Source organism: Astatotilapia calliptera, chromosome 16 (assembly GCF_964374335.1).
Source record: "Astatotilapia calliptera chromosome 16, fAstCal68.1, whole genome shotgun sequence".
NCBI lineage: Eukaryota > Metazoa > Chordata > Actinopteri > Cichliformes > Cichlidae > Astatotilapia > Astatotilapia calliptera.
In genome coordinates, this window is record NC_137437.1 from 23,831,990 (window position 1) to 23,844,779 (window position 12,790).

A 12,790-nucleotide genomic window follows, 5' to 3' on the forward strand; every position below is an offset into this window, starting at 1 on the left:
TCTCTCTATTTAACAACTTGTGGCTGTGTCTATACCTGCAGTTGGGTACTTCTGTATGCATGTATTTGAGTGCATGCATGTGTGTTTCCATCTCTCAGTGGCTATGTGTTTAATGTCAGAGCACAGCACAGCCTACTTCAGTCCCCTGGGTAGCTCTTTGTTTGCTTTAGCCATGCGGTGGCTAGCCTAGCCCGCTAACTCCAAGACACATTTAGCCTGGGCTCCACTTTTATATCATCCTGCTTTTATTTTCCTTCTGTCTGCTCTTAAACCAAACACTCTGCACTGAACTGGACTTTAGCAAGACTAGTATTGGTGCCATTCTCAACCATTGACAGACAGATTTGGTCAGTGTGGTTTTCACTGGCTGACATGTTAGCTCCAACTTACCATCTTAACTGCTGGCACTGGCTAAGTGGCACTCACTGCCAAAAAAAATGTATGGTAAAATATATAAAGGCTACAGATAAGCTCAGCATGCCCACTTTGTTTTATCTCCTTGTTTTGGAAGATTAAGGCTTAGAAGATTTCATATATTCCCACTATGCTGCTTAGAAGCCGACTACATATAGGCATAGTTTTAGGTGTTTATTGCGGTCTGGGGTTTGATGCTGGAGTGTGTGGAGGGACAGAAGAAGAAGGAGGAGGAGGAGGAGGAAGAGGGATGGTGGTTTTAGCCACCAGCTGTTGTTACCTTGAGCATAACGTCCTTTAACCCCCATTACAGCAATCCACCACAAGCCACAAACACGCTAGCTTCAACTGACTGAAAAACAACCCAAACTCACTTGTTTACTAGCTAATGTGCCAAGCCATTTGCTGTCTCTTACTCATTCAAACACTCATTCAAAAACTCTGTTTTTTTAAATCAACTTCTTAATTTACATCTTGCTCTCTCATTTGTCTATCCAAATTTCCTGACATAGTCACAGTCGCTTTGTTAAATTTTCTCACTGTCTTTCATTATGATTCAGTTTTTCTGTATAATCATTTCTAACATCTTTTCCATCCCTTTCTTTTCACTTCCTTTTGGAATTTTCTTTCATCTGTGTCTTCCTCCTTTTGCCCGATTCAGAGCCTTTGTTGGTTAGGGCCCCGGGTATGCGTGGGTAACCCCGATGCCCATGCAAAGGCTGTGGACTCATTGAGCCTCAGTGTCAGCAGATGAAAGCAGAGGGAGATTCTGGGGCTGGCACCCATCTCCTTCTGTCCTGCCACCATGGTCTCTTATTTCGCAGAGAAAATTAATAACTTTAACAAACATCAATGAATGAGGGCCTGATGCTTGGTTGGTTTGTCGGCTGGCCTGGCATATGTGTGTATACTGTGTACACATGCCTAGATATGTGTGTCTTTGCGTTTACGGTTGTGTGTTTGAGCTCATACCTTACTTTATGTGAACCATTTTAGTTCTGCTGAAAGAGCCTGACAGGAATAGTTTACAGGAATAGTGTACAGCAGAGAAACTGACAGGTTGATGAATAGTAACAGCGAGACAAGATTTTGGGTGGGGGTGTGTCAGGCTCCACTTTGGTTTGATCTGATCAGAATGTTGTCTTCTTGAAACGCCATAGTGTCGTCTTTTGAGGCCAAGAAGAACTGAGAGATGGATGGATGAAGGGAGGGATGGATGGATGGGAGAATGTGACCACTTCTGAGGCATTGTCGACAGCCAAGCTGAATAGGCAGCGGGCCTGCCTGGAACCACGCCTGTATTTATGATCTTCAAAGGAAGGATGACACACACACGCTCACGCACATCCACAAATTATTGATAGTTACAGGAAAACACATGCTTGTGCAAGTGTGGCACATGCAAATTTGCATATAGATTTCTTCTCACACATGATAAACAAAGAAAAGCAATTCTTACATACATGGCGCCAGCACAAGTACCACCGCTGATAATGTGTATGTAAGTGGTCACAGCAGGTCAGTTTTAGTGAAATGTGCATTGCTGTTTAGCTATAAATGACACCTTTATGGTCAGAATGGTGCAAAGGTCTTTACAATGCCTATAGAGGTTTCACACGTGAAGTTGTCCGCCACATTATATATGAAACAACCACTGGGGAAAATGTGTATTGTAATGTGTAATGTGTATTATAAGTAAGAATAAAAAAGTCCCCAATCTGGAAATGGAGAAAGTTCACCTTCAGTGTAAAAGTTGTGCCTTAGCGCTGCAGTAAACACATTTCAAAGGTGCAACTTTTACTTTCAAGCAAATATTTTATAGTTTCTTGGAGAGTTGGTGAGTGTTTGCAAGCACAGACATTCACTAACTACAGAGCACAGTGACAGTCTGATAGCAGTGAAACCAAATAAATTCTAAGGAGGTCAAGAAATACACCCTACAACATACACAAGAAATCAAGAAAGTTTTTCCTTTGTAAATGTTGGTTGGGAGGAAGGGGAGGTCACTGACTGCCTATGTGATTGCAGCTTTAGCAACCAATTTCACAGAGACCTCCATCAACCTTCAGCAACCACTCAAGAACCAGTCAGGGAATAGACTACACATTTTTACTGGTTAATGGTGGTTGCCAGCTCAGATTCTAGGCCTGTGTGATTGGGATGTTACATCGCCACACATCCAAAATGGCAGAGAAGTTAACCTCGCATGGTTAGCTGACATGTGACTGAAAAATCTCAGTACCTGCATCAGCATCTGCAACTGGTGCAAGAACAAAAATGTGCAAGATGCTAACTTGGTGAATGATAGCATTTTTGGGGTTCAGTCTTTTGCTGCTTAGGAGAGCAAAGGAACTAAAAACTCCCAATAATGTGATATTTAAAGCAGTGAGGCACAGTTAGCTTGGCTATCCCTGAATTATCTGAATTATCTCTGATAATTATGACACTGGATCATGCGGTATGCACATGTAGACACAGATTTTTGGCTGTGAAGTTGACTGGTAGCAGCATGTGGCAGCAGTTGACTGGTGAAGACTTCATGAGGTTGCTAAACTGGTGAAAGAAATACGCTGTTTTACGTGAAGAGTGGGGAAATGTCAAACACTTAGAAAGCCATCTTCATGTTTTGTTAATAGGGTAAGCAATCCAGAGGATGAACTAGAGATATAAGAACTGCACATTTATATTAATTCAATCATAATTTCACAGACACCATCCATACATTCATGATCTTCTTAGCTGTGAGGAAGTAAATAAGTTTACTGCCCAAATAGTGAAACCTTTCTTTTATTTGTTAACACTGCTACGATTTAAGGAACAGTCATTAAAAGAAACTCTTAACAGTGATATCTTTGAAAAGTCACTGATCATGCCCCCAAAAAGCTTTTTATTCCTGGAGTAGCAAAAGTTCCCGATAAGATTAAACTGCATTATGGGAGCTATTCCACTTTGCGAAGCTAGAACCAAATTTGGCAAAACACTGACACCTCTATCTGACAAATTTTGATTTATTTGAACTAGTCTGCATGCTCCATACCAGGAAAAGTTTAATGAATTTACACAAGTGTCAGTATGTGCTCTGTTTCAGCTTAAAGGCAAAAACAAAAATAGATGGCTGTTTACTCTGTGTGAATCTCTCTATTTGCCTTTCAGTGTCCCATCAAGACACATGAAAAGCAGTGTTGCAGCAAAAAATACTTTACGGTGTTTACAGACACAAATAATAAAACGTAAACTGTGGAAAGCCTCAGCCTTGTACAGTTTAATTCATTCCAAGGAGCCAGCATTGAGAAACAGTGGTGAGACCACTGATTTTCTGCTGGCAAATATTTGAAGAGCTAATTTGGAGGGGTTGGGTTTGCTTGTGTGTGTGTTTGTGTGTGCATGTGGATGTGTGCTTCACCTATAGGCAGCAAGAGAACCAAGTAGCCAAAAGCTTTTAAATTAAAGATGTCCATTTTAGAAAACTGACATAAAGTTAGTACTATTGGTTATTTATTAGAGCACTCATTTAAAACTAATTGTCCCTGCTGTAACTCAGTCAGTCAACTAGCCGTTCAACAATCTGTCAGTCAGTCAGCAAATCAGTTTTTCTGCCAAGCAATCTACCTGCTAAACATCCAGGCAATTAGTATGTCTCACCCCTGGTAATTACCCTATTACGCAGTCAGTCATCCAACATCAAGCCAACTAATGACCCTTGATCTTTATGCAGCCGGGAAAAATTGTGGCAGTCTACTCCAGGAAATTGATTGCTTTAATTGATTGTGATTGTTGTTTACAATGTAAAACAAAAAGCAGGGCTGTCAGAGTACAGAGCTGTCAAGGTCACAGAAAGACACAGACAACAACTGGAAATGTGAAGTGGCAGCAATAAAGGGCAAACTTGTGTTTGCTGCTTGCCTGTCTGCCAGCAGAGTGTGGACAGGACTCTCCAGTGCGCCCTGTGCCCAAGAGGGGCGGGGTGGGTGGCAGAGTATAGGAACAGAGGGAGCAAAGGAGAGAGAGGAGGGCAGGACTGGCAGGGTGCGGTCTGAAGTGGCAACAGATCGTTTTGGATCACTCAAATCCCTTCAATTCAACTGGAAAGCTGCAGCTTGTTGCACGCCGGCAGCATATGGAGAGGAAAAGCCTTCAATCCAGAGAGGGCACCAACCAAAGAGCAGGCAAAAGTGGCTGCTGTTATGACAGTTTCCCAGAGGAAAAGAAAGAGGGGGAGAGAAACCACAACACTGCAACTTGGATATCAGTAACCGCTCTCTCTCTTTAACTCTCTCACCCACCAAATCGACTTTGAACCTGTTTGTTTAAAATGCACGGACTTTACAGCCTGCACACTTACTGTTGATTCTGTAAGGCGGTGCGAGCGAAGTTTCTCAATACAGGGTCGATGTTCTGGAAAAGCTAGAAACTTTTTGGTATCCAAATGGTGCCCCGTGCAGCCGAGGTGCTGAGCTTCTTTTATCCGAGTTTTTCGGACGTGGATTTGCAACTGTCACGGACGATGGAGTCGGTAGCCAAACCGCGGAGGTACTGAAGACATCTCTCTCCCCCGGGAGAGTCCTCCCTCCCCCCGGGGCGATGCGGATCTCCTTCCTCCTTCTCACCGCCTCTCTGTGTGCCTTGGTCCTCCTCCTCCTCGCACCTGCCTCGGAGGGCTGCGGGCCGGGGAGGGGGTACGGCAAAAGGCGGCTCCCGAAAAAGCTCATCCCGCTTGCCTACAAGCAGTTCAGCCCAAACGTCGCCGAGAAGACCCTAGGAGCCAGCGGGCGTCCCGAGGGCAAGATAACACGCAACTCCGAGCGCTTTAAAGAGCTGACGCCAAACTACAATACAGACATAATCTTTAAAGATGAGGAGGACACGGGCGCCGACAGGCTAATGACCCAGGTGAGAAGGGGGATGAATGAGTAGCCTACGTATACGTTCGCAAGATGCGATACAGGCCAGAGTGCCTAAATATACCTGGTATTGCAAAAGGGGGAAAAGCTTTCTTTCTTTCTTTCTTTCTTTCTTTCTTTCTTTCTTTCTTTCTTTCTTTCTTTTTCTTTTCTTTGTTTTTATAAAGAAAGAATCGGTTGAAAGTTGATTGTAGCAAGTATACCACAAGGAGTTGAGTGACTAGGTTAGTTACACTGTTGCATACAGTTGTCTGCTCAATATCTCTGGTCAGTCAGATGTTTGAACTACAGTGATTGATTTCATTGACTCCTGGTCCTCTGGGTTTTGCTGTCTGACATACTGAACTGTTATAGACTTTTAGTGTTTCTTTTAGTCACGCACCAAGTGAGTCTCGGTCGTCGCCAATCTGCACGGTTTTCATGCCTAGACATAAACTTTGGTGTGCGTAAAATCACCGCCTTTGGGTCCCGGAGCATCTTTTCCCATCAAATATTAATGTCAGTGCTGTTTTCATATCACAATGTTCATTTGGTCAACAAGCACACACCTTAATGTAAAAACCCCCCAAAACACCCTGTTTTTTTAAGCTCTTTTTTAATTGTGAACCTTTAAACAGATCGGCTAATTCATTTAATCCTACGTTCATTCATTGATCAAAGAACTAACATAAACCACAATAATAATGCTTCTAACAATCTGGAAAAACCCACCTGGCACATTTTTAATGTACAATGACTATTTGCAGATTCTTTTGTGTTTTTTTACAATCTGAGGTATCCTGTATTTATTTTGATGATTATTATTATTATTTTAGTCACCCATGCTTTCCTGCTAGTTACCCTAGCTAGTTATCTTACTGGGCTCTGCTGTTGTCATCCATGATCCATCTCTTGTCACCACATAATGCCCCTGATTAACAGACTTATCAGAAACAGACTGTCAACACTGTAAAATGTTTTTTCTTTTCATTTGTTGATTGCCACAATGTAATCATTCTTCAGAGACATTTCATTGCAATAAATGTTTCATATACGTTTCTTCTCAAGTTTAAGTGATACTGGGACTAGAAGATTTCTTTATGTTTCTAACAGTCTGCTTTCCTTTTGTTCTTGTTTGTTCCTCTCTTAGCGGTGTAAAGACAAGCTAAATTCTCTGGCCATCTCTGTGATGAACATGTGGCCAGGTGTGAAGTTGAGAGTGACGGAGGGCTGGGATGAGGATGGTCATCATTCAGAGGACTCATTGCATTATGAGGGGCGTGCTGTCGACATCACCACATCAGACAGGTAGGCTAGAATAAGTTATGTGCTGTGAATAGGCCGGGCGTTGGCCAGAGAACATTTAAACTGCTTGTAGTGCGTGAACTGTGACACTCAACAAGTTAAACTGTCAGTTAACTTATCTGCAATGTGATGAGTCAAGCAATTGGTAAACAAATACACCACATTTTTTTAGCTGATAGCAAGTTCACATATTTTAGTCTGAATGTGGGAAAAATTCCTTCCTTACAACTTGTCTACATAAATGTCAAAGTAGAAATGGTCTTTTTTGTGAATTTTAATTCAGATGGACTCATGCTGGAAATTAACTATAATTTTTTGTCCTCCTGACAGGGACAGGAATAAGTATGCTATGTTGGCTCGCTTGGCTGTAGAAGCTGGATTTGACTGGGTCTATTACGAGTCCAAAGCCCACATTCACTGTAGCGTCAAGTCAGGTAAGAGATGTAAATTAGAACAGTGCACAGTATGTATGCATTATCAAAGTACCTCTTTGTGTGTTTTTGCTTTTGTGTTCAGCTGTTATTACTGCTAATGAGGCTGATGCTAGACCATTTGACAGTGAGCCACTAATGGTTTAGTTTCCCATTCATTGCCTTTATTAACACTCTGGGTGTGTGCTTAAGTGTATGGTCTACTGGGAGCCAATCAAAGCAGGTTGTGCACCTGTGCTCTTTGCCCAGTTTAGCCTCACATGTTGGTCTTAATAGATGTTGTGTATAGTCATTATGTAAATCGTTAGTTATCAAGGTTTTAGGATATTTAGCTGTACAACATGTGGATGAAATGAATGAAAACAAATGTAAGTAGGCTTTTCTGCATTCAGTGCAAGACTAATGGCAGCTAATACTCTATATGTAGTACCACATTTGTGGTCAAAAACCATGAAAGATATATGGTGGTTAAATTAAAATACTTAAATTGCTTGACATAATAGTGTTTTCTGTATTCTTGACTGTATATTCAATCTGCATTTTTGTAGTAGATCCATAATATTTCAGTACACATACTTTATCACATACTTTCTTCATGCAAACAATAGCTGAAAGCATTCCACCTCCAGCTATTCTAACTTTTAAGACACTTAAGAAATCCATTTACCCATGTCTGGTACCACCAGTTATTTGATGCCAAACTGCATTCTAGCAGTCTGATGAGGTTAGTAGCCTGTGAGATGATTAACTCTCTCTTTGTTCGCTATTGCTTTTCCTTCAGTAGGTTTCTCTGAGATCGCTTATCTGAGTCTTATCACCCCCTGGTCTCTGCAGCCTTCAGGCTTACCGACACACACCTTGGACAAATATTTGGCTGCCTTAAGACAGCCCTCTCACACAAACACCCACGCACATTTATACTGATTCATTTCTGTTTCACAATTTTTTGCATTAATTATTCTATTCTATTCTATTCTATTCTATTCTATTCTATTCTATTCTATTCTATTCTATTCTATTCTATTCTATTGTTCTCCCAGTTCATTTAAGACGGTAGTACCATATAGTGCTTAGTAATAGCAGGATTCTTTGCTAAGATTCGAGCCCATTGTGATGTCTCAGTGTGTATAGAACCGCTGAGACTGGGGCATGTGACCCAGTTTAAAAACAATATCTAGAACCAGAGTCTGTGTACTTTCCTGGCTCTCTGACCCCAGGCCGTGCTCTGACTGTGGTGATACAATCAGCTGGTTATCCATTAGCTCTTGCCGACTACCCCTTTTTGCCACCTCATCTCGCTGCGTCTTAAAGGGCCAAATAGCTCAGATATACTCTGCAACACTGTCACTTCGGCAATAGCAAAATAAAATAGTAAAACAAAGGATGTTTCTCTGTTATTACTCTGCTAACTGTTAACATGAAAAATCTGCTTCAGAAAGATAGAAATACAGTACATGTACATACCATGGCACTGAACACTGTTTCCATAACAGAGGGCAATACATGAAAAATATGAAGTTACAGCATTGGCTGATATTTTGCTTTGTTGTCTTTTTTTGTAAGATTTCCATTACCCCAAGAAATTGATTTGCCTTAAAAAATGTTTTGGGAACTATTTCATGTATTTCAAACCATATAAATTTATTGTAAGCATTATAAAATGGTTACAATGACACATAACCATATTTAAAGATTGCCTCACACAATGAAAGGACAAGTAATAGTTTAAAAATCCAGCGATCAGCTCTTAATTGGTTTGTTTAAAAGCAGATAAAAACATAATTTTTCTGAAGTGGGTTTCTGTGTGTGCATAGTTTCTAAGCACAAGAAGAGGGCAAGAATCAGATAGACAAGAAAGCAGTTTGAACCTTGACTTTGAGTCATAATGTATACATGTGTTAACAATCCACCACTAATCCACTGAGATAAAGTTCTTCGAGAGTCAAAGTCTTACCTGCTTTATACTCAGTGACCCAGAAAAATGTGAAATCCCTGTAGGAGACCAAATGCCGCGGTGCCTGTCCTCCTCTCCTGAGAGGACCTCCAACATTTCTCTCTCTTTATGCTTTTCATTCTTGCATTAGCACTAAATAATTACAAATAACATCATCATGTCTTTTGTTCTTCAATTCAACAGAACACTCTGTGGCAGCCAAAACCGGTGGTTGTTTCCCTGGTGACACTCAGGTTGTCGTTGAAGGTGGTGCTGCTAAACAGATGCGTGACCTCCTCCCTGGTGATCGGGTCTTGGCTTCCTCAACAGCAGACGGCCATGGTCCTTTTCTCTACAGCCCAGTCCTATCCTTTCTGGACCGCCAGCCCAATGCCTCAAAGATCTTTTATGTTATTGGGACTAATGCAGGATTCAATATTACTCTCACAGCTGCTCACCTGATCTTTGTCACAGACTGCACTGCTGGGCTGAATCAGCAAGAGGAAGAGCCGTTATCGGGTTCCACGTGGGAAGGCAGGCCTAGATGGGGAGTAGGTCAGAGGACGGTTTTTGCCAGCGAGGTCCAGCCAGGACAGTGTGTGTTTACATCGGCAGGGGAAGTGAAGTCGCAGCCAAAACTTTCAGTTGTGACCTTTGTGAGCGAGCAGAGGAGCATTGGCTTGTATGCCCCACTCACCCAGCATGGGTCTATAGTGGTAAATGGTGTATTGGCATCTTGTTATGCTGCTGTGGACAGTCACCATTTGTCCCACTGGGCCCTGGCCCCACTACGACTCTTCTACAGCCTGATTGGGCCATCAGAAGCACAGAATGATGGGCTGCACTGGTACCCTTGGCTTCTACATTGGCTAGGGAAAATGCTGCTGGATACTACACACTTCCACCCCTGGTCTGTTGAACAATGACATAGATAAGAGGCGCAGAGACATGTTTCACCACGATGTCTTCTTTCAGTTAACACTAGTATGGAGCACTAGAACGCAAAGCACAACAACCTTTCTTTTCACAAGAAATCAACTGAGGGACCACCAAAGGCAATTCATTTTATAATGTAAATATGTTTTGTAGTAACTCCACTTGCCTGTATTTGCTGTACTTCAACAAGTTCTTTTGTTGTTCATGCAAACGAGATAAAGAGAGAAAATGAGACAGGACACATTATTCTAGTAACAGAAATATGGAAAAATAGTATTTCTAGTTTTATTCATTTCCAAAAAAATGTAATAGACATGAAAAAAATCTGATTTCTGTTTACCACAGATCAAAAACAAAGATTATACTAAAAAAAATTGCTGAGAAGTGAGACTGCCGGGTTTTTATCCTTCCTTTGTACTGTATTTACTCCAATCTGACAATATTTGAGCTTATTGATACAATTTTGTGAAACCTCTTTAGTGTCTCAGGCTTAAGATGAACACACAAAGAAAAAAAGAGGAGAAATTAGTGACTGAACAAGGTGAGATGTGAAACTTTAAATGTACATAGGTATTTATACAGTTAACTCATGGACTTTACTTAGTTTACTGTTAGATTCATCACTGCAGTAAATTCACTGATTCTTTACTCTTCCTTTTAGAGTCTATATTATATATTAGCAAATAATTTACAGAAAAATATTTAACTAGACAGTTTATTAAGTTCATTACTTTGTACATGATGAGATTAAATGTACTGGTGTTGCATTGTTTTTTGACATCTGAAAAAGGGCTTTGTTGTAACAACTGGATGGCGGAGAAAGAGTATGAATACACAGTATTTGTGTTACACTTTGTACACATACTGTATAATTCTACTTCACAACATTTGTCACTTACTGATGCAGGATTGATTAAAGGTGCTATAGTGGCCGCCCTGTCTCTGCCATCCGTTTCTACACGACTTGATTGTGTTAAACAAATTTATGTGGCTCATTTAAACGTCTCCTTGTTGATTATCAGGTGTTTTTAATTTAAAACTTTTTTATTTGTTTTTCATTGTTTCAGGTTTCCAGTTTTCAGATCAGTGCACTCAGGCTGTATTCAACTACTGTATTAAGTAGCTAGCTAGGCATCATATTAAAAACAGTACTTATTTTTATTCTTAAGCGTTTAATAGGTGTTTATTTGAAACTTTGCATGGTCTTTTTTGACTTCCGTCTTTATACACTTAGCAGTATGCCAAGCAGGTCTAATCTTTTTTGTTAAATGGCTTATTGGAGATGAATAGATATGTAATATATAGTTCATATTTCCCGCATGCCCCTCCCAGTTGAGTTGCTATGTGAAGACTCAAACATTGCAGTCGATCTGGAAAATTGAAGGCATTCTTTTGTATGACTGCTCAAAGATTTGTCACATATGTATATTAAGCTATTGTTGGAGAGACTATTTAAAGATCTATTTTTTAAAAAATGTAAATGTAATATTTTTTCTGGCAACTCTGTTCATAAAATTTTGAATTTGAAATATAAAGGTTTTCTCTTGTTTGTAAACTAAAATCTGTTGTGCTTTTATCATAGCAAAAAAAAATCTAAACGAGATCGTGACAATACAATACAAAGTATCATATAGATATAGATTATCTAATAAAGTAATAAAGTGGCTATTCTGCTTGTTGTAATAAAAATGCTTTCCGTCTTTTCAAGATCTATGCTAACAAAATGGACTAGCAAAAGGATTTCATAGATAAAACATAAATAACCTATTGGTCACTTTATGAAATGATACATCTATAACTTAATATAACAGCAGCTGTGGTTAGGGTGGGCTGCTGTTTGGTTTCAGTACCAAGGACAGCAGCTCTCAGCAAAGCTCCTCTTTCCTCCCCTTGATGCCTGAAAGCTTTTTCTTTTTTCCAGGATAGGAAATTAGTCAGTGAGCACAGTACCCCCTGCTGGATGCTTCAGTATTTGCAGAGAAGCAAGAAGAAGAAAGAAGGTCCTGGCTTTAAATCCATTCTGATTCCTTTTTAGGTGTTTAGCTTTCTTCCCACAGTCGCAAAACGGAGGTAGGTAAGGATAACTGGTGATTCTGAACTGGCTGTAGGTGTGAATGTAAGAATGAAGGTTTGTCTGTTTCTTTCTCAGCCCTGCACCAGACTGGGAACCTGTCCAGGATGTAGCCTGCTTCTTTACCTATGGAATGAAGTAGATGGATGGATGTCATGAAGAACAACACGCTGAACACAATTTGTTTTTCTTAGCTGAAGAAAAACACATGAATTAGTGAGAAGTACTTTAAAATTTTGTTCACTTTGTTCACATGACCAATGATCGCAAATAATGAGCAGAGGGAGAACTGTTTTTTGTTCCCATCTATCTATATATAGTTATTTATTAGACAAAGAACAAAGTGTGTTTTTATAACCAAATTTTAAAGCCGGCATTAATAACATTTAAAATATAATTTTGATTTGAACAAATTGGTGGATTAACCAGTTAACAGAACGAAAAATTCTTTTAGTAAGCAGCAATTTTGTTAATTAAAAATATTGTAAGGTTTATGCCACATCTTACACTCAGTGTTGGCATGATAAATTTAGTAGGAACTGTAAGGTACTGTACATTTAATAAATAGGAACCACAGACAAGTAGCTATTATATTTTTTATCTTTAATATTGGTCAGTTAGGTACAGGAAAGTCCTTTGTGTCATACCCCATAGCTCAACATAGGAGAGTGTTACATAAAGACAAATACAGAGCCAGACTCAGGTAAACATGACTAATTTATACAAAAAAGGGAAAAGAAATAGTGATTAATTTGCCTTAATGTGAAGCTGTTGTTCTCACGTGTTATAAGGCATTTTAAATATACATGAACAAAAGAAA

The 12,790-nt window shown here is 40.0% G+C and overlaps 1 protein-coding gene across 1 annotated transcript; it reads left to right on the top strand.

The window, feature by feature from the left end:
• Positions 1 to 4,425: 4,425 nt before the first annotated feature.
• LOC113008427 (indian hedgehog B protein-like) lies at positions 4,426 to 11,460 on the top strand. Its single transcript, XM_026145813.2, has 4 exons — positions 4,426 to 5,304; positions 6,445 to 6,602; positions 6,930 to 7,033; positions 9,168 to 11,460. Exons 1-4 carry the CDS (start codon positions 4,996 to 4,998, stop codon positions 9,887 to 9,889), a joined length of 1,293 nt encoding a protein of 430 aa, XP_026001598.1. The 5' UTR covers positions 4,426 to 4,995; the 3' UTR covers positions 9,890 to 11,460.
• Positions 11,461 to 12,790: the final 1,330 nt, after the last annotated feature.

What these genes read in the sequence shown, in the direction of transcription:
- LOC113008427 (XM_026145813.2), top strand. Translation starts at nt 4,996, where the DNA reads ATGCGGATCTCCTTCCTCCTTCTCACCGCCTCTCTGTGTGCCTTGGTC. An exon ending in CCGACAGGCTAATGACCCAG is followed by an intron (nt 5,305 to 6,444) that starts GTGAGAAGGGGG and finishes TTCCTCTCTTAG; the next exon opens with CGGTGTAAAGACAAGCTAAA. An exon ending in TCACTGTAGCGTCAAGTCAG is followed by an intron (nt 7,034 to 9,167) that starts GTAAGAGATGTA and finishes TCAATTCAACAG; the next exon opens with AACACTCTGTGGCAGCCAAA.